At 38.1% G+C, this 25,314-nt stretch overlaps 2 protein-coding genes across 4 annotated transcripts in view; one reads left to right on the top strand and one right to left on the bottom strand.

The window, feature by feature from the left end:
- Positions 1 to 22,663, bottom strand: part of LOC143027181 (tRNA selenocysteine 1-associated protein 1-like) — a 54,915-nt gene extending 32,252 nt beyond the window's left edge. For both annotated transcript variants that reach the window (XM_076188330.1, XM_076188331.1), the window contains exons 1-2: positions 22,530 to 22,663; positions 11,773 to 11,850 (exon numbers count right to left, since the gene is read on the bottom strand). In XM_076188330.1, the coding sequence (XP_076044445.1) occupies positions 11,773 to 11,850; positions 22,530 to 22,562 (111 nt within the window). In that variant the 5' untranslated portion in view covers positions 22,563 to 22,663. The remainder of the gene's footprint in view (positions 1 to 11,772; positions 11,851 to 22,529) is intronic.
- Positions 22,664 to 22,834: 171 nt separating this feature from the next.
- LOC143027180 (uncharacterized) overlaps positions 22,835 to 25,314 on the top strand; it is a 99,726-nt gene continuing 97,246 nt past the window's right edge. For both annotated transcript variants that reach the window (XM_076188328.1, XM_076188329.1), the window contains exons 1-2: positions 22,835 to 22,945; positions 23,282 to 24,330. In XM_076188328.1, the coding sequence (XP_076044443.1) occupies positions 23,299 to 24,330 (1,032 nt within the window). In that variant the 5' untranslated portion in view covers positions 22,835 to 22,945; positions 23,282 to 23,298. The remainder of the gene's footprint in view (positions 22,946 to 23,281; positions 24,331 to 25,314) is intronic.

Genomic DNA, 25,314 nt, shown 5'->3' with positions numbered 1-25,314 from the left:
CACCCACTCCCCCTCATGCATCACAGCATCATCTATACACAACCCTTCTCCATTCACCCCTATCTTCTGTCCTCTCCCATCCTTCCTCAACAGACATTCCTCTCTTTTGTAATGCCCCTTTCACCCCATCCATCCATCTCATCCTAGGACGTCCCCTCATATTCACTCCTTCCACCTCTGCCTTCCATACCTCTTTTACTAATCTTTCTTCACTCATTCTTTCCATGTGTCCAAACCATCCTAATACTCTTTCATCAACCCTATCTCCCAGCTCCCTTTCCACCCCTCTTCTCCTCCTCACCTCCTCATTTCTCACGCTATCTAGCCTAGTAACCCCTATCATACTTCTCAGACATTTCATCTCCAACACATTCAAACTACTCCTCTCTTATGTTCCCTGTTTCTGCCCTGTACAGTGCTGTTGGCACAATCATTCCTTCATATAACCTCCTCTTAACATAAAAATAATAGTAATATAAATAATAATAAATAAAAATAAATGCATATGTATAGTTAAATACTAAAGAACCACATAAGTACATACATACAGTAGAAGCCCGATTTAACGAATCTCAATTTAGCTGAAGCTCAAATTAGTGAACTGCAAATAGCAATAACGAAAATGCTCAGCTTAGCGGAAATGGTCCGCTAAGTTGACCATTTTCCTCTAGCTGGCCAGACCGTCTACGGAAATAGCTCAATTTAGCAGGAACGGTAAGCTGAGTATTTTCCATCAACTGGCCACATGCGTGTCTCAGTCCAATGTTACCAGATTGTGGTGGTGGAGTCAAGGAAAAATGTATAATTTAGTACTTTGGAGGAATATAAATTATATATATATATATATATATATATATATATATATATATATATACATATATATATATACATACTATAATATATATAAATATATAATTCAGTATATGTATAAGGTATAATTGTAGCAGAAATATATTCAAGTAGAAATAGATGCTATAATAGGAAAACAAAATGAAACACTAAGTTGATGGGAAAATTCAAAATCAGTATGCGAGAGTAATCACCACAAAAAACACTTCTATAACAACGAACTACGTTTTCTGCAACAACACAACAATAACGCTCACTATCTTATTAATCTCTAGAATTATGTACATCGAACCAAACACAAAGCTATGACTAATATTATGCAAAATTCACAGACAGCTCATATCATTGTTACACGACTAACACACACACACATACACACACACAAGCAAAAAAAGAATAGAAAGATCATATAAATTGGGAGAAGAGGGAATAAAAAAAAGGAGAAAATGAGAAGGACCTGGGAAACATATAAGCAAAATTTTTGAAGAAACTTATAATTTAGTAAGAACAATCAAAGTGGCATTCACATACCTGGATGAAGAAATGGTGAAGAAAATATTAATCACTTTGATAAGACCAAGATTGGAATATGCTGCAACGATGTGGTCACCAAGTGCAAAAAAATGTATTAAAAAAATTGAAAGAATACAAAGAGCAATTACAAAATTGGCACCAACACTCTCAAAACTATCATATGAAGAGAGACTAGCAAAACTTGAACTACAGACACTAGAGCAAAGAAGAGAGAGAGGAGATTTGATAGCTACAGTATTTACAGAATCATAAAAGGCATAGAAATTATTGATAGAATCTGATAAAATGGGATGATAGAAATACAAGAGGGCACGGAAAGAAAATCAAGAAAGACAGCTATAGAAGAGATCTGAAATTGAACAGCTTTCCTCACAGAGTAATAGACAATTGGAACAAGTTAGATGAGAAAGTGGTATGTGCAAAAACAATACCTGAATTTAAAAATAGTTTAGATAAAATGAGGTATGAAGACGGGATACCACAAGCATAGCTCCCCTTCCCATAAAATACAAATAGGTAAACTAGGTAAAATACGTGTTGCAACAAATTACTGCACGTTGCTGTTCATTTGCAATTCACGATTGTGCTGCCTATAATTCACTTACAATAATATATATACTGTATGTGTGTGTGTGTACACCAGGGAATTCTTAGGTATCATTTTTATAATCCGCTCTGGCAACACTGTTAGACTAACGCTCACTCGCTCAATTTACAGGAAAATTCAATTTAGCGGACTGGACCTTGGCTGAATTAGTTCGTTAAATCAGGCTTCTACTGTACATATACCAAGGCTATTTTCCCCTTACAGGGGAGGTAGCCAACATTGAAAAGGCATAAAATCATATCCCTGCATACACTCCACACCCCTCCACCCTCTTATCTTGGCACCTCCTGGATGACTGGTCATCCCTGCATCTTGTCCACTGCCCTGGGTCAGAAGCAGTGTCGCAAGACACAGCACATCTGCAGCAAGGCTGCTTCATTAAATTGGCGACCCCCCCCCCCTCCGTCCCCTCATGCAGAGAAGAAGATGAGGAGAAATCCCTTCAGACTGCATCAAAATTTTCTTATACATACTCCCTCACCCCCCATCCCCCTCCCATTCCACCTCATGGATCACATCATCATCCATATACAACCCGTCTCCATTCCCTCGGCTTTTGTCCTCACCCGACCTTCCTCAAAAGACATTCCCCTCTTCCCCCAAAGCCCCCCCCTTCACCCCATCCATCCACCTCATCCTAGGACATCCCTTCATGTTCACTCCCTCCACATCTGCCTTCCATACCTCTTTTACTAGTCTTTCTTCACTCATTCTTTCCATGTGTCCAAACCATCCTAATATTCTTTCATCAACCCTATCTCCCAACTCCTTCTCCACCCCCGTTCTCCTCCTCACCTCATTTCTCACTCTATCTAGCCTAGTAACCCCCATCATACTTCTCAGACACCTCATCTCAAACACATTCAAACTCCTTCTCTCTTCCTCTCTTATGTTCCATGTTTCTGCCCCATACAGTGCTGTTGGCACAGTCACTCCTTCATTTAGTCTCCTCTTAGCATCCATTCCCAAATGTCTATTCCTCATTACACTTTTTAATCCACCAAGGCATTTACTCGCTTCTCTCAATCTACATTCTATCTCCACCTTCACTCCACCTTTTCCTGCCACATTTGTACCCAAGTATCTAAAACTATCCACTTCCTCCAGTCGCTCTCCCTTAATGCTCACTTCCAGTCTATTGCCACTTTCACCCCTTGTACATCTCATCACCTTACTTTTACCCACATTTATCTTCAACTTTCTTCTATCACACACTCTCACAAACTGTCACCAACTTCCTCAATCCCTCCTTTGATCCTGCCACAAGCGCAGTGTCGTCCGCAAACAACAGCTGGCTCACCTCCCACTTTTCTCCATTTTCTTTAACCATCTCTAATCCCTGACCCACTACCCTTGCATTTACCTCTCGCACTGGAGGCGTGCCTGTATAGTTCCACTTTACAAGGGAAAAGGGGACAAGTGTGAATGTAGTAGTTTCAGAGGGATTAGCTTGTTAAGTGTAGTTGGGAAGGCTTATGGGAGGATCTTGATTGAGAGGATTAGGAGAGGAAGAGAGGGAGTAATTGGTGAGGAACAGTGTGGATTTAGGACGGGTAGATGTTGTGTAGATCAGATTTTTGTTGTAAGACATATGTGAGAAAGCTATAGGAAAGGGGAAGGATGTTTTTTGGGCTTATATGGACCTGGAAAAGGCTTATGATAGGGTAGACAGAAAGGCACTGTGGGAGGTTTTGCGGATGTACAGGATAGGAGGAAAGCTTCTAGGAGCTGTCAAGAGTTTTTATGAGAGTAGTAGAGCTTGTGTCACGATAAGAAATGTATAAGTTGAACAGCCAGAGTGACATAACGCATCCTTGATGAAGCCCCACCTTTACCTCGAACCAATCACTATCTTCTTTTATACTCGTCACACAAGCTCCACTACTCTGCTAAGGTGGTACCTGGTGTAAAAGTGAATTTACCAATTACTTGGAGTGTGTCTGGGTGGAGCTGTGAGAGTAGACAAATATACAAGGAGGGAGACAAAGTGTTTAAGGTCAATCTTACCATCTGTTACCCAGGCAGAGTGGGTGAGGCTTTCCCTACTTTCACTTTTGAAATTACTAGCTATTTTGACCACTTGTGTTATTGTTTTGCATGGGCCAGTGTTCTATATCTTGGCTAGAGCATAGAGTGGTGAAAGGGAAAAGAGTTGGTTGAATCTGGTGAAAGACTGTTGAAATTGTTTGAGAAAGTCGTTGTATATCTTCGTTTCTTGGAAAATGTCACTCTGTACGATGTCTCCTGCTACCGTGTCATTGAGGTCAATTCTCAATTTGAGGATAGTGATCTTAGTCTTGTCGTCCTTTGTGCCTGTCCGATCTATTTTTGATTGTACATCAGCCAAAAACGTGTGGAATGGGATGTTGAAACCGTTAAATTTAGGTAACGTGTTCTCGTGTGAAATGAGTGTATGTTTTTTGTGGGTGATGCTGGTTGAGGTGGGGTAGAAATTGTGTTGGATATCTTGGAACTATAGCATGTGTAATAGCTGTGTGTTGCATTGGGTTTCTGGACCGCATTCATGCACTGAGAGCACGAAAACACTGTGGAAACACTTGGGGAACATAAGGTGAATTGTATCTACTTACCAAGGTTGAAAATGTGGAGTTTGGTTCGGAAAGCAAGGATGCTGAGGGCAGTGATGGGGTGGGAGACGCAGATGATGGAGTTGTAAACAAAGAAATAGTATGAATATGTGTACCCAAAAATGCGAGAAAAATTACAATATGGAAAGAGATTTTATATATGTGGACTCGTAGAAAGAGTGCTACTTCCTTGGAATGTTGGCGGGTCTGAGAGTTGGATAGTGTAGGTGGAGCATAACAGGTGGGTCAAGGAAAATGATGGCGTCCTTTGTAGTGGGGTTCTGTCCGAGAGTGCTGAACTGTTGGGCACAGGGGCAGGGGTGGTCCTAAGGGTTATCTTGGTCGTCAGCTGCTGGTTCACTGTTGCTGGGTGAACTGAGAGAGTCTGTCTGATGGTAGTGGTGCTGGGGGTTGCGACTTAGCTGAATGTAGTCATTGAATAGTGCAGTAATGTCCGCTGCTTGCCTTGGGAAGGTCCTGGGGCATAGCTAGAGTGTTGGGCCATGTGGCAGGCGTGGGTTTTGTCTGGCCACACTACAGTGTTTGGCGTGATGACGGAGGGGTTTTTGTGTACATGTAGACCATTGGTATGCAAATGTGTGCATCAAATCGAGACATTAACGACTTGATGGAAGAACTAATAGATTTAAGAAGTGATTATAGAGCAATGTACAGATTATACAGCAATGCACAGGGAAATGACCAATCTATGAAAAGCTAACTAAGAAAAGAACAGGGAGCTTAATGACCTAAAAAGTCAATTAAGCATGATCAGAAGTGATAACGAAAGAAAAATGAAGACAAAAAAAAAAAAAAAAAAAAAAAAAGGTTAAAGAACATACACAAGCAGTGACTGAAAAAGTGTGATAATCAATTAAGGAGAAAAACCTAGATATAAAAATTCAGTGGAAACAAGAACAAATAAATCAGAAAATAACATTTAAAGAAATAGTACAACAGGTAGAGGAAAATGCTAAAGAAACGGTAATCAAAGTAATTAAAGAAAAGAAAACTGGGTAAGAAACACAGTGGATAAAAAAAAGTGCATTGTAGTTTATGGTATTAAAGAAAAACAAAATGCCTACAAATACCAAAGAGAAAAAGAGAAAGAAATTGCAAAGGAAATTCTGAAAGAAGTTCAAGAAGAGGGACAAAAATTCGACAAAGATATTGAGATGCATAGAATGGGATAATACTCTAGAGAAAAACACTATAGGCCACTAAAAATCAGACTAAGGACTCAAATGATAGCTGAAGTACTATCAAAAGCAGCAAAGCTAACAAATAGTGAAATTTATAAAAATGTATGGATAAAAAAGGAAATGAGCGATGAGGAAATAAAGAAAGAAAAGGCACTTAGAAATGAAGTACTGTACATGAAAAGAGATAGAGAAGAATGGAGATTGAAATGTGAGTTTTTTTTTTTTTCGGAGAGTACTGGACCTGAGGCTGAGAAAATGGTACATCAAAATAAAGAAAACAAACCAAAAAGAGAAGAAAAGAAAAATTAAAAATAGCATACACATGGATTAAAAAAATTAAACAACTATCTGTTAGTAAAGAAACCAGACAATGGGAATTGTGGAGACTGTAGGACAAGGTCTATACAATCATTGGGTGAAAAATAGAACAGAAAAACAGGGTGAATTCATGTTTTTGACTAAGAAAGGTTTAAATGTGACAAAGGTAACAGAAGGAAAAAATAATGTGGAAATAATTATGATTAACCCCTTCGATACGATGATGCCTACGTAGGCATCATGAGGAGCAAGTGGGTATGTGAAGATGCCGATGTCGGCGTCTTGATTATATTTATTGTAGTTGTACCTGCGTGACCCCCATACTCTGTAAACTGGCTTCATCATATTTTCTATGGTTTTCAAAATTCACGGGTGAAAGAGAACGAGCTAAATACAGCGGTACCTTTAGTTTTTATAATGCGAGTATTATGACGCAACATCGCATGTCTGGCAGCTAATGCTGCCCGCGAGATTTTGGCCCAGAATGAAGGGGTTAAAGTTGAAAACAGAAATATGAAAAGTAGAAAATTTATAGTAATATATGTCCTCCAAAAACACAGGCTTGGACTGATAGTGATCATTCCAAAATATAGGAAGACACAAAGAATGCCTTAATTGAATTATTGAAAGAAGGAAACAGTAATTATGGGTGACTAACTCAAAGGAGAACGAGCTTGTTGGGAAGAAATGACAGTAAAAGATGGAGAGGAACTTTGGGAAAATATTCTACTGGATGCCACTCCCTCCCATTCCTCTCTCAGCTTCTTCTTGTACTCCTTCTCCCTTTCATTTAAAGCGTTCACTTAAGCACCTTTTGTCCTTTACCTCTTTCTCCATCTATCCTCCACTCTCAACTTACCTTTCACCAAAAAATGATCCGATATTCCCTCACTCTCTCCCCTTAGCACATGTACATCCTTAACTCTTCCTATTGTACTCCTATCTACCACTACATAGTCCATTAATGCTGTATCTACCACCCTTCCATCCACCACCCTCTCCCATGTGTACTTATGCTTGACTTTCTTCCGAAACACTGTATTTGCTATCATTAACTCTCTAGACACATCTCCACCATCAACTCTCCACTACGATCCTTTCCTGGAACTCCACATTTCCCACTCTCTCAATTGGTTCATTTCCTACCCTAGCATTAAGGTCTCCCAGTACTATTACATTGATATTTCTCCCTAATCCCTCTATGCACTCATTTAAATCTACCCAAAAAGCCTCCCTTTCTTCTACAGGCCCATATGCACTTACAAAAACCTACATCTCCTTTCCCAGTTTCACCATCATCCACATTATCCTTGAGGAAATCTCCTTCCACTCCACTACACGTTTACCTATCTCTTCACTTTTTAGTATAGCCACCCCTTCTCTCCCTCGCCCTCTCTTCACTCCTGATAACATCCCACTTACACTCGCCCTACCCTCTCAACTTAGTTTCACTCAAAGCCAACACATCTATCTTTCTTATCACAAACATACTACCTATCTATATTGACAATCTGAGTGTATTTGGGGTAGGAAATCTCAGAATGATGGCAAAGGCACTTAATTCTTTTACATTTTGGCTGTATACCTTCCTCAAAGAGAATGACAGACATGCATACATGTTTGCCTTATATACATATGCTTCGGGATTCTGTCTCGCTGGTAGTCTTGGACAGCCCACACCGTGATCCGTGCTTGTCCATCTCATTTTCTTTGTTAATTTTGTTTCTACTTCTATAACCTTCCTGGTTTACAAAGGATTACAAAGGTGGAGCATGCCAACAGGAGACCTTTTGGTCCATATCTAGGTCGGATGCAAAAAAAAATCATAATAATAAAATTATAAATAAAAACTATAATAATGTAAATAACAAATAAAATACATAAATGAATGCATATAGTTAAATAATAAACAATTAGGTAAATAGTAAATAATAATAAATTGACATATAACTAATAATAAATGAAAATCAGATAGACAAATGATAACAAAACAAAAACAATATAAAATAAATTATAATCATTACAGCATCTTGCTTAGGTGTTTATCTAAATGATTCTTAAAGCTTCGAACTGAACTACATTGCACTACCTGTGCAGGAAGTTTATTCCATTCATTAACTACACGGTTGGCAAAGTTGTTTCTACCTACTTCCAAATTGAATCTATATCCGGACAGTTTGAGACCATTGTTTCTTGTCTGATTCTCATTCAATGTGAAAATTTGGTCACTTTTGATGTTGTCAATTCCCTTTAAAATCTTAAAGACCTGTATCAAGTCACCTCTGAGTCTACGCTTTTTTAGGGAAAACAGATTTATATGTTTTAGTCGATTTTTGTATGATTTATTTTTTATATTTGGAATCAGTTTTGTGGCTCGCCGTTGTACTTTTTCCAATCTGTCAATGTCTTTAATGAGATTTGGTGACCATACGGAAACAGCATATTCCAAATGTGGACGAACTAACGATTTGTATAATTTGTTGATGAGAGCGGACTTTTGAAGTCAAAAGATTGCGCAATCAGTCCTAGAGTCTTATTTGCTTTCTCAGAGGCTGAAATACACTGTTTAGACGATTTGATATTGTTACTGATAATTACGCCGGGATCCTTTTCACTATCCACTTTTGTTAACGAATTTCCAAATAACTTGTAATCATACTTACTGTTATTTTTACCTATGTGCATTACCTTGCATTTACTTGTGTTAAATTTTATTAGCCACTTTTCAGACCATTGCTGTAATTTATCTAAATCTTCTTGAATATCTAATTGGTTTGAGTCATCATTTGTCACTCTGCACAGTTTTGTATCATCAGCAAATTTGGAAACAGTAGATTTTAGTCCATGGTCTATATCATTTGTACATACTATGAATAGAAGTGGTCCAAGAACGCAACCCTGAGGAACTCCACTTGTAACATTTTTCCATCTAGAAGTTTTTCCATTTAAAACAACTCTCTGTTTTCGACCATTCAACCAATTACTAGTCCAACCTAATAGGCTACCACTTATTCCGTGTAAAGCTAATTTAGTAAATAGTCTTTCGTGTGGGACGGTATCAAAAGCTTTTGCAAAGTCTAGATATATTAAATCTATATTGTTTCTTTTGTCATAATTCGAGATAACTGTGTTGTAGAATTCGAGTGAGTAAGTCACGCAAGAACGTTTCCATCTGAAACCATGCTGGCTATCATTTATCAAACGGTTTCTTTCTAAATGATGTTCGATAGCATCTCTGATGATAGTTTCCATTATTTTTCCTACGATTGAAGTCAAACTTATAGGCCTATAGTTATTTGGCTTCTTTTTGTCACCCTTTTTGAATATGGGAGTAACGTTAGCTAGCTTCCATTCTCTTGGGACATCTCCGGATATGATGGATTTCTTGAAAATAATTTCTAATGGAACAACAATCTCATTTTTCATTTCCTTTAAGATTCTTGGATGCCAACCGTCAGGCCCTGGTGTTTTATTAACTTTGAGTTTATCTATACACCTTTTAATTTTTTCTTTTGTTATATTTACCGTAGTAAGTTTACCCTAGACTTTTCACAGGTTTCAGTTTGGAATTCACTTTGAGGTGTTTCGTTTACGAATACCGAGCTAAAATAATTGTTTAAGATATTACACATTCCTTCATTTGAATGTTCAAGTTGACCATCAGCAGATAATAGTGGACCAATGTGATTCCTAACAACCTTTTTATCTCTAATGTAACTATAGAATTCTTTGGAATTCTCTTTGGATTTATCAGCGATGTTCATTTCGTATTGTCGTTTTCTTTTTCTTAGTCTTTTTTAAATCTCTCTGTATTGATACATAACTTTCATAGTCATTAGATGCACCCGAGCATTTATATTTCTTATAAGCCTGTCTCTTTTTAGCAATACTTTTTTCAGTTTCTTTGTCGAGCCACTTTGGGCGAGCCTGATTTGGGGGACGTCTGTCCTTAAAAGAAATGTAAGTTTGAATTATCTTAGTGAGCGTATTTTGAAATATTTCCCACATCTGATTTACAGGTCTTTCGTTTCATTTTGCCTCCCAATCTGTAAGCTGAAGCTCCTGACGTAGTCCTATGAACTGAGCTTTACTGAAATCGGGTATTTTAGAAACACAAGTATCTATTCTAAAATTGTTTAGGAGTTTGAATCTAACTAAGTTGTGATCGCTATTTGCAACAGTTTCACTGACTTCTACATCGGTTATCATGCTTTTGCGTCTAGTGGTCAATAGATCGAGTAAGTTTCCATGTCTTGTGGGCTCTTTTATATGCTGAACTAAGTAACTGTCATCGAGAAAATTAATTAAGCGACTACCTATATGGCCATATTCAAGGGTCATCCAATCAGTGTCAGTAAAATTGAAATCACCCATTATGAATAAATCCCGGCTGCAGACACTAGACAGTTAATGAAATAACAGTTTGTCGTCTGCTAATGATAATGTCTTTGGCCAGTATATTACACCTACATTCATTTTTTAGCCATTTGTTTGGGTTAACTCAAACCACAAACTATCATATGCATCCTGTTTCACTTTCTCTAAAACACAAGCATGGACATTCTTTTTAACGTACAACAGAACACCCCCACCTTTCTTGTGGCTTCTATCTTGATGAAAGTGTTTAATCCCGCAATATCAAACTCAGCTTTGAACTCTGTACCATTTAACCATGTCTCAGTTATTCATCCTCCAGCAGAGCAAAACAATTGGCTAGAGCCAGCGGTTGCTCCACAGGGCACACGCCTACCGGATGCGGGCTCAACAAACGGGACCCCGCAGAACGCCATTCACTCATGGCAGTGACAGAAGGGGAAGAAGTGGAACGCTCTTTGGGTTGTGGGGAGGGTTCATTCTTCTCACAGAGTGCACTCCTGAGAAGACAAATTTCCTCCTCACACATCCTGAGACGGTATTCCTTGTTCACACAACCTTCACAAGCCATTTTGCTATGGCTTTTACCTAGCACTCCACACTTTCCTAACAACTCCACCTATTGGTTCATTCCCTACTCTAGCAATGAGATCTCCCAATACCACTACATTGTTATTCTTCCCAAAACTTTCTATGTATTCATTTAGATCTGTCCAAAAAGCCTCCCTTTCCTCTACACTTCTCACTACCTGGCCCATATGCACTAACAAAGACCCATATCTACCTTCCCAGTTTTACCTTCATCCAACCTTGAAGAAACGTCCTTCCACTCCACCACTTGCTTGCCTACCTTGTTACTTACTACCCTTCCTTGTCCTCTCCTCATTCTCAACACCCTCTACACTACACTCCCAAATCACTCATCCCTTTCAACTTAGTTTCACTTAATGCCAACACATCCATCTTCCTTTTCACAAACACACTCACCCATTCACAACTGCCTTCCACATATTCTATTTTTTGCATTCTTCCCTGCTTGACAGACATTCCACATGCTATCTTTACAAGAACTACTCACTTTTCTGCATCTCTGATGAAAGCTAATGAAACACTCAATTTCAATCATTTTTTGCCCATTTAAAGTACCAGTAGATAATTATACTCATGCATTCACATACTTAAATGTATAAGGAAATATGCTTTATGTCATAATCTTATGTATAGCATAATCCTTAATTCTCTTAAGTATATTAAGAGGACATGCACAATCTAAATAGATTTTATTAAGAAGCAAAGTTACCTTGACATTAAGGACACTGTCTTCTCCAAGGGCCCGAAAAGCACCAAGAATGAAATTTTCATCCATGTAGTCAGCCAGCTGTAATAAAAAAAAAATTACTTGAAGAATCTAACGAACTACCAACTTTTACTATGACTATAGCTAGTACACTTGTTCCTCCTTTAACAAACTAAAAAGGGAAGAAGTTTCTCTTGTTGATTAGTCCTGTTAGCAATTTCATGCAGACTGAGAGGAAAGTAATTCTAGAAACAAAAAATTGGGACATGGACAAATATATAACACACAATGGTATATATGCTGTATATCACTAACATTATTTACAACTAAAATGTTTTGTAACTGACATTACTGTGGCACCAGCTTTCTCACTTTTCTCAACGGATGCCATGTAGATGTTACCTGTCAGTCATTGGCCTTTTGATCAGACTCCTCCAGCCATCATGATCTTCATATAATCTCTCTTGATTTATTTCTTCTAGTGTTAAATTTCTTCCAAGTTCATCTTTCAACAATCTAACCATCTCTTTCTAAGTCTTCCCGCCAGTCTCTTTCCTCTTGGTTGCCACTCCATATATTTCTTAGGAAATCTATTTCTTTTTTTTTTTTACATGCCCACACCATATCAAGATGTTTCCTATGATTTCTACAATTGGTTCTACTTCCAGATGTTTTTCTTATTCTCATTTCTGATCCTGTCTCTTCTGGTGACTCATAATAATTCTCAATACTTTCATTTCTACAGCTCCTATCTTAGATTCTATTTTCTTTGTCATGTTCCATGTCTCTGAGCTGTACATTAGGACTGGTCTTAATATACATACATACATACATATACCAAGGCCTTTTCCCCCTTCCAAGGGAGGTAGCCACAAAGGGAAAGGCATAAAAACACTCCCACCCATTTCATCCCTAAATACACTCCACACCACCTCCCACCCTTCCTCTCATCTGAGCACCTCCTGGATGATGGGTCATCCCTGCACCCTGCCCACCGCCCTGGGTCAGGAGCAGTGTCGCAAGACAGCACATCCACAGCAAGGCCGCTTCATTTAATCGGCGACCCACCCTCTCCGTCCCCCTTTGCATATAAGGCGAGGACGGGGAGAAATCCCTTCGGGCTGCGTCAAAATTTACTCACACATACTACCCCACCCCCCCGCCCATTCCTCCTCATGCAGTCACAACATCATCCATATACAACCATTCTCCACTCACCTCTGTCTTCCGTCCTCTCCTTTCCTTCCTCAACAGACATTCCCCTCTTCCCCAAAGCCCCCTTCACCCCATCCATCCACCTCATCCTAGGACGTCCCCTCATGTTCACTCCCTCCACATCTGCCTTCCATACCTCTTTTACTAGTTTTTCTTCACTCATTCTTTACATGTGTCCAAACCATCCTAATATTCTTTCATCAACCCTATCTCCCAAATCCTTTTTCACCCCTGTTCTCCTCCTCACCTCCTCATTTCTCACTCTATCCAGCCTAGTAACCCCCACCATACTTCTCAGACACCTCATCTCAAACACATTCAAACTCCTTCTCTCTTCTTCTCTTATGTTCCACGTTTCTGCCCCATACAGTGCTGTTGGCACAATCACTCCTTCATACAGTCTCCTCTTCGCATCCATTCCCAAATGTCTATTCCTCATTACACTCTTTAAACCACCAAGGCATTTACTCGCTTCTCTCAATCTACATTCTACCTCCACCTTCACTCCACCTTTTCCTGCTACACTTGCACCCAAGTATCTAAAACTATCCACTTCCTCCAGTCGCTCTCCCTTAATGTTCACTTCCATTCTACTGCCACTTTCACCCCTTGTACATCTTAATATAGTATTGTATATAACAGCTGTAGTTCATTACCTGGTACATTACGTTTTAGTATTTCCCAGACCACTGTTGTAATGTCTTCATCTATGTTAATTATTCTGATACAGTTAACATTCCATCTATCAATCCATTGTCCCATATCTCTCTTGCAGGAAACCCACATCTCCTAGGTAATTGGCAACAATCACTAGATTGGCCCATACATCACTAGGAAGAAATATTGTGTCATCTGCATATGACTAGGGTAGGGGAGTGCAAGATGAGGTGTCTGGTGTTTTCTGTGTAATGGCTGCATATGGAGCAGCTTGTTTCTGTAGCCAGGCCTATACTGTGTTGGTATTTTGTGATGGATAGTGATTCAAGTATAGCTGTGCTAGTTTGGTTATTACTGTTCTCGTGACTGAACTTTCTGTGAGGTTAATGTCTAGGGTTTTTTGTTGGCACTACAATGTTGTAATGCTACCTTTGATCCAAGCTTGAGAGGTTTTGTGTGTTGTATGGTACAGGTTGGTTATAGATGTTTCAAGAGTATGCTGCTGCTTTTTTTTTTTCCTTTCAGTTGATAGTACTTGTATAATGTGATGTTCTATGGAGATTTTGGTTTCTATATGTTGGGATGGTTTTGGTGCATCTTGTCATTATCATCATGCATCAACTACTGTGATATTACACTGCTCAGTGAGGCAAGTACGAGTATGGTGTTTGCCCATCTGTTGCTGACACAGGTTCATTCACATATGCTAAGTTTCAGAAGTCTAATGCCGCGTCCACACGGTCGAGCTGTGCCTGGCAGACTTTGCCCGTACCGGGCAAAGTCCGCAGACTCTGCCTGCAAAGTGTCCACACGCCTGACGATGGTGGTTGGGAGGGAGTGATTCAGTGCGGTACGATAACCATGGTTCCCGCCATACTTGGAAAGAAGGTAGCACTTTACAGCATTATAATTGCTGCCTGCATTAAAAAGAAAAACAAGAAATCACGGAGACATGCCTGATGCCGGGAGTGGTTACAAAGATGTGATTTAATGGGAAGCTCAGTGATAATTCTAAGTGAATTGCAGGATGAAAATGAACAATTGTTTTGCAGTTACATGAGAATGAACATAAGCAGCTTTTCTTTTCTCCTTTCGAAAGTGGAGCCATATATACAAAGGCAAGAGACAAATATGAGGAAAAGCATAACACCAATAGCACGTCTTGTCGAGACCAGTACACACTAGTACTAGGTGCAGACATGGTAGTAAGGTAACTTCGGTCTGTACTGAGCGGGTTTGCTAACTTTGCTCGCACCTCACCTCGTGCGTTTGGCAGCGATGTTAGCCCTCCATCCACTGCCCGCAAATGGCGCCGGGAACGGACAGTTTGATGGTTTGCCCAATGAAATTGCCCGTTGTCGAGCAAAGCCCTCGTGCCCGGCGGACAGTGCTCGACCGTGTGGACGTGGCTTAAGCAATCTGGGTTCAAGCCAGTTAAGTCAACAACTTGTGGAGCACCAATGTGAGTTTCAACATGGGTTTCTTACAATTTATATTGATCTCAAAAAGGAGCTTGATTCAGTGCATTGTGGAGTCCTATGGGATCTTCTGCAGATCTATAGGATTCTTAATTTACTTGATGTCTGACTTGTATTCTGAGACAGACCATGCTGTAAAGTATAGAGGAGGTATGCCCAGCTTCTTTCCTGTTAATTCATGAGAGAGGCAAGGGTGTGTCTTTGGCCCAACACTTTTCAACATTGTCATGGACTGGATTAGACACAGTTGTCAATGTCATTGCAGAGCATCTATTGGCAACATGCACATCACTGACTCTTTACTGCTGATGCTGCCTTTCTTGCAGTCAATGGAGGTCCTCGTTGCAGCCCTCAAGTCACTGCACAGGGAGGTGAGACTGCTTGAACTTCAGGTCTCCTAGACCAAGACCAAGGTTCAGTCTGTCCATGCACGTGGTAAAGACATTATGGTTTTGAATAGCTTCACATACCTTGGTAGTATAGTACACAACAGTGGTGCATCCATGTCAGGAATTACTTTAAAGGATTGGCAACGCACATGGTGTTATGGACATATAAACAAGACATCAAAGCAAAAGGAAGTCTAGCGATTGAGCTCTGACCTAGTGGTTCTGTTGCCAAAACGAAGGGAACACCTAGTGTTTATTTTTTGGAATGTATAGTCTATGTTCTTGAGTGACCAGCAAAGGTTAAATCCAGTTAAGAAAATATAGTTTTGGCACAAAAGAAGAAAAAAGATTAAATGAACCAACAAAGAGAGGGCTGGATGTAAGTAGAGTCGAATCACCAAGAGGAGTGATACCGAAGAGGACATGTTTAAGTGATACACCAAGAACAAATCAAAGGTGGGAGAATAACAGTTTTTCAGGTTTTCAAAGAAACTTAGGAGAAATAGGTAAAGGCATGGATATAGATAGAGAAGTTAAGTATAGCAATGCACTAAGAAATCATGAAGTAAACAACTTATTGGAAGAGATTATCGATTTGAAATTGGACTACCGAGCTTTACTTAGAGAAATGATTACTTTGCATAAGAGTAATGAGCAAACAATTAGAGAATTGAATGACCTAAAAAGTGAACTTGATATGCTTAAAAGAGAAAATGAAAGAAAAATGAGGATAAGAACAAAAATGAAGAACTAGAAAAGGAGGTCAAAGAGCAATTACAGGTAGTGACCGAAAAGGTGGAAGAGTCAATCAAGGAAAAAGGCCTCCTTGAAATAAAAAATCAGTGGAAGCAGGAACAGGAAAATACAAAAGAAACAGTTATGAAAGTAATTAAAGAAAAGGAAAATTGGGTGAGAGATACAGTAGACAAAGGTAAATGCATTGTGGTTCATGGTACCAAAGAAAAACATAATGTGTATAAATACCACAGAGAAAAGGACGAAAAAGAAATAGCAAAGGAAATTCTGAAAGAAATTCAAGACGAAGGGCAAAATTTTGACAAGGAAATTGATGAGATTCACAGAATAGGCACACAACATAGACCTCTGAAAATCAAACTAAGAACTCAAATGATAGCTGAGATACTATTAAAAGCTGTTAAACTTGCAAATAGTGAGAACTTCAGATATGAATGAATAAAAAAGGAAATGAGTGATGAGGAAAAAGAGAAAGACAAAGCTCTCAGAATTGAAAAAAAAAAAGTGATTTTTTTTTTTGGAGAGTATTGGATCTGAGACTGAGAAAATGGTATATCAGAAAAATGGAAACATAAATTATAAAAGATAATAAAATATGAAACTAAAAGCAGCTTACACAAATATGGATGGTATTTCTGGAATTAATGAATTAAACGACTATCTGGAAATAGAAAAACCTGAAATAATGGGAATTGTGGAGACAAAACTGAAAGGTCCTCTATCAACAAGTATGGTGGGACAAGGTCTATACAACCATTGGGTGAAAAATAGAACGGATCAACAGGGGGAAGGAATCATGATATTGTCTAAAAAGGGTATAAATGTGACAGATAATTGAAGGCAAATATAATGTGGAATTAATTATAATCAAAGTTGTAAATAATAATAAGAAAAGTAGAAAATTTGTAATAGTATATGTGCCACCAAAAACACAGGTCTGGTCTGATAGTGATCATTCAAACTTACTGAAAGACACATAGAACTCACTAATTGAGTTACTGAGAGAGGGTGGTAACAATTATGGGTGACTTTAACACAAAGGAAATAATCTGAGAAGAAATGACAGTAAAAGGGGGAGAAGAACTCTAGAGCAACACGCTACTGGATTTAACTATTGAATATACCTTAACACAATGGGTTAAGGAAAATACTAGATATAGAAATAATGATGAATCATCGAAACTAGATTGAATATTCACTTCTGAACCTGATATTGTGAACAAAATCAAGTATAAGACACCAATTGGGAAGAGTGACCAAATACTAATAGAGTTTGAACTAAAAGAACAAAATGACATGAGAAGAAAAGAAAAACATAGAGAAGGAAGATTAATGTACAACAGAAATCACGGAGATTGAAGGGCCCCAAAGGACCTTCACCAGCAAAATACATGGGCTCCAGGAACTGAACTACTGGGAGAGGCTGAAGGAGTTGCAGCTGTTTTCTCTTCAACAGCGCAGGGAATGCTACATCATCATCTACATCTGGAAGGTGTTAGAAAAGAGGGTGCCCAACACTGGTATTCAAGTAATAGTCCACCAAAGAAGGAGGAGGTTGTGTTATGTGAGGACCACTCCCGAATCAACACTGAGCATCTAGTCCAGAATACATAACAGCTTCTCGTTCGGTGGGCCAAGATTGTTCAACTGCATCCCGCCTCAACTAAGAAACATAACAGGGGTGTCTCCACACACCTTCAAAAAACATCTGTGTATATGGTTGGCAAAAATACCAGACCAGCCGCCAACACCAGGATACACCGGCCCCAACGCCAATCGACTAATCGATTGGACAACTGATGTGAGGGAGCTGCCTGGTCACAGTGGGACCCCAGTCTGGCTGCATCGATCACCAACAGAAGTCATCCAAGTATATCTAAGTGTAAGTGGGCACCATTATGACCATAGGAAATTGCCGGTCGCTGCCGGGCGTTAATTACTTTGACCCCTTAATTCAAACCTTTTGTTATGGTAAAGTCTAGCCAAAAATTTGGGATAAAAAAAATATTCAAAAACCGTATCTCCCTTATTTTTCAAGCTATTTAAAAATTATGTCTCTAATGAAATTGTCTTTTATATAGGTACCCCGGAATCCACGTGCGGCGCCACTGTCGACCATGTAATGTTTATGTTGCCATTTGTTGCGGACCACTACCTTCTGTTTAGTTTAATTTGAATGCTTCCTGCGTTCAGCGGATGTGCAAGATATCAAAATTACCTTGTTGTTTTGCAAGTGTATGCCCAATTCTTTAAATAGAAAATTTCTTCAGCGATTTGAACGGAAATTTGGTTATCAAACTCGGCAACATAGTTTTCAGAGTAAAAATATTAAGGTAAGGTATCACTAAATATTATTTAAATATACATAACCATGTATATCAACCTATTTTCTCCTGGATATGAGAAGCTTAAGAGCGTTGATCACTTGATGTTTGAGCTTAGGGTCATCACATATGGCATATCACCCATGAATCTGATGCGTCCAGTTCATGTTTGATTTTGTTTACACATCACCATTGACGACCAAAACCACACAATGACGGTTTTTGCTCAAATGCATAATTTATATAGAAAAAATAGCATATGGTTGCATTATTTGACCTATTTTCTTCAAAATGTGTGATTTCCATGTAAAATGATCGAAGAGAAGTTACGTTTTTATCCTCTGCAAAATTACCAACCGGCAACCAACGCCGACCAAACCCAAACAATGATGGCTTTTGCTCAAATGTATAATTTTTAATAAAAATTAGCATATGGTTGTATTATCTGACCTATTTTCTTTAAAATGTGTGACTTCCATGTAAAATCATCAAAGAGAAGTTACGTTTTTATCCTCAGCAAAATTGCCAACTGCCGACCAACACCACGCAATGACAGTTTTTGCCCAAATGCATAATTTATATATAAAAAATAGCATATGGTTGCATTATTTGACCTATTTTCTTTAAAATGTGTGATTTCCATGTAAAATCATCAAAGAGAAGTTACGTTTTTGTCATTTGAGCAAAAGCCGTCATTGTTTGGGTTTCGTCGGCGTTGGTTGCCGGTTGGTAATTTTGCAGAGGATAAAAACGTAACTTCTCTTTGATCATTTTACATGGAAATCACCCATTTTAAAGAAAATAGGTCAAATAATGCAACCATATGCTATTTTTTATATATAAATTATGCATTTGAGCAAAAACCATCATTGTGTGGTTTTGGTCGACGTTGGTCGGCGTTTAGTGAGACCCACCATTGACAGCTTCATGGTTGCCATGAAAAGGCAAATATGGTATGATGGAGATGTCTCACATTGTTTTTGACATGCTCATGTGATTTGTTGATCCATAAAACCCAAGTATTCCGAATTTTAATTAAATTGGACCAGTGGTTTAGAGTTAATGTGTATTTCTTTACCGAAATCTTTACAAATTACCACCCTTAATTCTAACACTTTGTTATGGTAAAGTCTAGCCAAAAATGAGGGCTAAAAAAATAATGTAAAAAATCGTGTCTGCCTTATTTTTCAAGCCATTTCAAAAATTTAAAAAGCATTTTGTTTCTAATTAAGTTGTCTTTCATATGCAACAATAATTCAAGTTTTTTTTTGTGGGGGTGCCTATTTTATATGCAACAAGAATTTGATATATATATATATTACAGGTGAAAAATGTAATCACACATTTGTCAATCACGTAGAAACCACTGTTGGAGTAGAAAAGACTGGAAACAGGGAATCTATATATTTCGATTGCAAACTGCAATCCTCTTCAGTAGATTATATATATATATATATATATATATAAAATATATATATATATATATTTTTGTGCCCATACCTAACTACTGACATGCTAAAGACAAGTAAAGTTAAAAGTAAAAGTAGTGTAGAGTCTACATGTTAGGTAGGTCAAACACCACCAGAGGCGCCACCGTCGATGACGAGCACAATAGCGCGCCATTTTATGCGCACGCCATGCAAACGTCCAAATTTACATACCGCCGGAAATTTCATTCATACAAATGTTATGAGAGTATATTTACTATGATCGTAATAAATTTCAAACAATTACATCATCAGTTACATGTCGGTACATAAAAACATAAGATAAACATGGCGGCTTGCATTCAGCAGTAAATCGAAAATTGGTTTATGTTTCAGCATAAAACATGAGCTAAATAAATTCAGAGTTCGGCCAACTAAAAAAAAAAAAAAAAAAAAAAACTACTAGTCTCACGGATTATTCTTATACCAAAATAAAGGCAGCGTGTTACGGTAGAGCTGAGAAATCGGTGGTACTAATTAGTTTTTTTTCTATCGGGTTGGATTATCGGATAACAACATCAACATCCACCCGCCATCATATCTATCACTGGTGGTATGGATTAAACTTCACTCTATTAAGTTTCTTACTATTATGTTATTAGTTGAATTATTTGAACTATTTTCTTTAAAATGTGTGATTTTCATGTAATTTGATCAAAGAGAAGTACGTAATATTACGGACCACAGCTACGATTCGTCCTGGTGGTATGGATCAAACTACACTATTAAGTTTGTTACTATTGTGTTATTAGTGTAATAGCTTGCATATAGTTGAATTATTCAAACTATTATCTTTAAAATGTGTGATTTTCATGTAATTTGACGGTATTCGTAGCTGTGGTTAGGTAGGTCAAACACCACCAGAGGCGCCACCGTCGATGAGGAGCCCAATAGTGCGTCATTTTATGTGCACGCCATGCAAACGGCCAAATTTACATACCGCCGGATATTTCATTCATACAAATGTTATACGAGTGTATTTACTACGATCGTAGTAAATTTCAAACAATTACATCATCAGTTACATGTCGGTACATAAAAACATAAGATAAACATGGCGGCTTGCATTCAGCAGTAAATCGAAAATTGGTTTATGTTTCAGCGTAAAAAATGAGCTAAATAAATTCAGAGTGCGGGCAACTAACCAAAAATAACGAAAACTACTAGTCTCGCGACTTATTCTTATACCAAAATAAAGGCAGCGTGATACGGTAGAGCTGAGAAATCGGTGGTACTAATTAGTTTTTTTATTCTATCGGGTCGGATTATCGGATAACAACAAACATCCATCCCGCCATCTTATCAAACTTCACTCTATTAAGTTTCTTACTATTATGTTATTAGTGTAATAGACTTATAGTTGAATTATTTGAACTATTTTCTTTAAAATGTGTGATTTTCATGTAATTTGATCAAAGAGAAGTTACGTTTTTATCCTCCGTAATATTACGGACCACAGCTACGATTCATCCTGCCCGCTATGATCACTGGTGGTATGGATCAAACTACACTATTAATTAAGTTTGTTACTATTGTGCTATTAGTGTAATAGCTTGCATATAGTTGAATTATTCAAACTATTTTCTTTAAAATGTGTGATTTTAATGTAATTTGACGGTATTCGTAGCTGTGGTGGGTAATTTTGCAAAGGGTAGAAACGTAATTATATGATCAAATTACATGGAAATCACACATCTTATAGAAAATAGGTCAAATAATGCAACCATATATTAAATTTTTATATAAAATTGTGCCTGTCAGTTAAAACCGTCATTGTTTACGTTTGATCGGCGATTAGTCAGACCGCACGTTTCGGCCCGATTTTCTGGGGAAAAAATAGGCCCGATTTAATTCCATTCAAAATGCAATATCTCGAGAACTAGGACAGCTAGATGGATAATTCAAATTGTATTATACTCATAGCGACTTTTTGCATCCCATGAGAACTACTTCAGCTCAAATATCAGGAATTTCATTTTCATGTTGACCTAGCTACTGTGGTGGGTAATTTTGCAGAGGATAAAAACGTAATTCTATTATCAAATTACATGGAAAGCCCACATCTTATAGAAAATAGGTCAAATAATGCAACCATATGCTAAATTTTTATATAAAATTGTGCCTGTCAGTAAAAACCGTCATTGTTTACGTTTGATCGGAGATTAGTCAGACCGCACGTTTCGGCCCGATTTCCTGGGAAAAAATAGGCCCGATTTAATTCCATTCAAAATGCAATATATCGAGAACTAGGACAGCTAGATGGATAATTCAAATTGCATTATACTCATAGCGACATTTTGCATCCCATGAGAACTACTTCAGCTCAAATATCAAGAATTCCATTTTCATGTTGACCTAGCTATACATGTTTTAAATTATTACAATAATACTTGAAAATGTATTATATTCATTATTTCGTTTCTGACCAATTTCTTATAATTGGATCATACTCACATCCCCCATCCACAGTGCACCTTCGCGGGCCATTGTGAGTCTGAAATTCTGTACGGCTTTCGTTGAGAAACTTCTCTTTCCTGCCTTGGTCTAACCTGTAACTCCGACGAAGCAATCAAATGTTTACGTTTTCCAACAATAACAAAAGAACTACTTATTGCGCATCGTAGTTGTCGACAATATAGGTATGTATTCCAATTTTGTACTATAATTTACATATTAGAACATACGAAAATATAATATATAATTTTTGATGGTTAAATTTTAATGAAATACGTAATCTTTAAATGATGCCCAGCAAGTCTAAAACTTACACACGTCAACGTCAACACACAGCTCAGCTGTTGCGTTGGAAAGTTTCCAAACTTGGGACGTTGTTGGGTAGCTGATGTCTACGATTTTTCACGAATTGAAAGGTATACTGAGCAAGAACAACCTTTTTAATTTTACCACATAAGAAGTCTGATAATTATATTTCAACATTGTACAATTTGATGGCATGCAACGTGAATCTGATGAGTCGAATAAATATATAATAAGTTTCTGAATGTAATTTTATAGGTGAGTTCATGGGGTACGCCTTCAAAGAAGAGTGTATGTGTAAAGATTTTAGTATGTATATGATGTTCATACAATTTCCAGGCTTTGGAAAGGCTCTGATGTCAGATGTCAGCATCTTGATCTTGATATGCATATGTTGAGTGAAGTGCCACGGTCACGAACAAGATGTTATCGTGTTGATTTATTTTCAGGGTCTCGATAGTTCAAGATGTCATCGGATAGTGAAGAAGATTTTTTGTCAGCTGACGAAGGTTCAGATGAGGAATCTCCTGTGAGTAAGAAACAAACAGAAAACAGGTCGAAAACGAGGAAGAAGTCATCAGATGTACTGGATTGTGAAACTGAGAAACCCTCCAAAGACTTGTCTGAACCTGATGGCGGTGAAGTGAGAGGGAAAGGTATATGTGAACAAGTGTGTGATGAAGTAGCACCAGGTGTACAAAGAAAAGTCGAACAAGAGAGCCAGGAAACGTCACAGAGTGAATATGTTATGGATCAGAGTGGCACAGGTCAAACCATGCCAGATGAAGTAGAGTGTACAAAAGAAAGTACCGAGAGTAAAGATTCAAATGATTTAATCAGTGATTTGATGTGTGACGATCTTGAAAAGGAAATGATCAAGTGTAAAGTAAAAAGTGTTAATAAAGAAATTAGTGATGGAAGAATTGAAGTCAAAGATAATGCAGAAGTAAAGGAAGAATTGAAAGATGAAGAGCATGAATTGATGACAGATGTAAGTTCTTTAAATTTAACGACTACCCCCAGGATTAGAACCAAAGTAGAGGACTCTGAAGATCAGTCTAAAACAGAGAGTGAACAGAATATTGGAGAGGAAAGTGAACACAAGATTGAACAGAAAAGTGAACATAAAGTTGAACAAAAAAGTGGAAAGAAGATTGAACTAAGTGAACCAAATATTGAAGAGAGTGAACAGAAAATTGAACCAAGTAAAAAATCAAGGCAGCCAATCAAAGAATCACGTATTGGAATGAAGAAACCAAGAGAAAAGCTAGGTGAGAGGTTAGGGGCCAAGAAACTAGGATCTCGCCTTGAGAAAAAGCTTGATTCAGTAAGCCATGAAACTGTCTCTAGCTCAGCAGATCAAAGGAAAAACTTGAAGCATGTTGAAGAATTGAGTGAGTCAGCACAGAAAATGAGAGAGGAACAAAAGGAAAAACAAGAAAAGTTCTTAGAGCAAGAAAGAAGATGGCAACAAGTACAAGGACTTGCGTCTGAAGAGGTAATATTCACCATTTATACTTGTTATTCTTAGGATAGAGGCAACACAATTACCTCTATAGCAAGGCCTGACAACCAAAACTGGTTTATCCCCACTGCATCATTACTTAGCAGACCTAATCCCCTCCCCCCCCATCCTCTTAAGAATTTATAGAGGAGAAAAGAAGAAACCTTTCTAGGCTGTATCATTTCTTTATCCATTCACAGCCACTCTCCACTTGTACCTGTCTCTAGCCCCCTTCCTTTGCTGCATGACAGCCATTGAGGGAAGGGATAGGTGTGAGGAGAGAGTGGTTGTTAAAAGATTAGAAATAGCAGACTTTTTTTTTTTTTTTTTTTTTTTTTTTCTCTCTCTTCCTGCTCTGGAAATTCGGGAGTGGAGGGGGGAGGTTTGCAATGTAATGAAGAGATGGTAAACCATCTTCAGCTGTTGGGCCTTAGTATGGGGATGATGTCTCTTGTTGCATTGTCTCAGACCAGAACAGTAGGCAGGAGACAAGGATGATCCTTTATCTAGTTTTGCATCTATATGACAACAACAACAACTTTTTATAGTAACTTTTTTCCCACAAATAAATATTAATGGATGGTGAACAAATAATTCCCTCAACCTTCCCGCTACCTGCCACTAAAGTGCCATTTCTGTTGCAAGCATGCACAACATAGGTTAGGAAATGACTAGTTTCTGCCATTGTGCCTCTAGAACCTCCAGTTCCCCATGGGTCCATCAAGATTATTGTGGTGGAGGGGGGCGATATTTCAGAAAATAGTGATGCCCGGTGAAAGTCAAGGTCGCAGTTGCTTGAATCACATTAAGAATAGAGAGAAAAACATGTTTCACAACAGAATAGTGGGTGAGATAAAACTTCACAAATTCCCTAGGGAGTAGTGGCCATATGTTTTGATTCAGCTATGACCCTTACATACATATACCAAAGGCTTTTCCCCCCATACAAGGAAGGTAGCTAAAAAACAAGATAACAAC

The sequence above is a fragment of the Oratosquilla oratoria genome, chromosome 7 (genome assembly GCF_046742065.1).
Source record: "Oratosquilla oratoria isolate Oo_2021 chromosome 7, ASM4674206v1, whole genome shotgun sequence".
Taxonomy (NCBI): domain Eukaryota; kingdom Metazoa; phylum Arthropoda; class Malacostraca; order Stomatopoda; family Squillidae; genus Oratosquilla; species Oratosquilla oratoria.
This window is presented reverse-complemented; position numbering and strand designations above follow the sequence as displayed.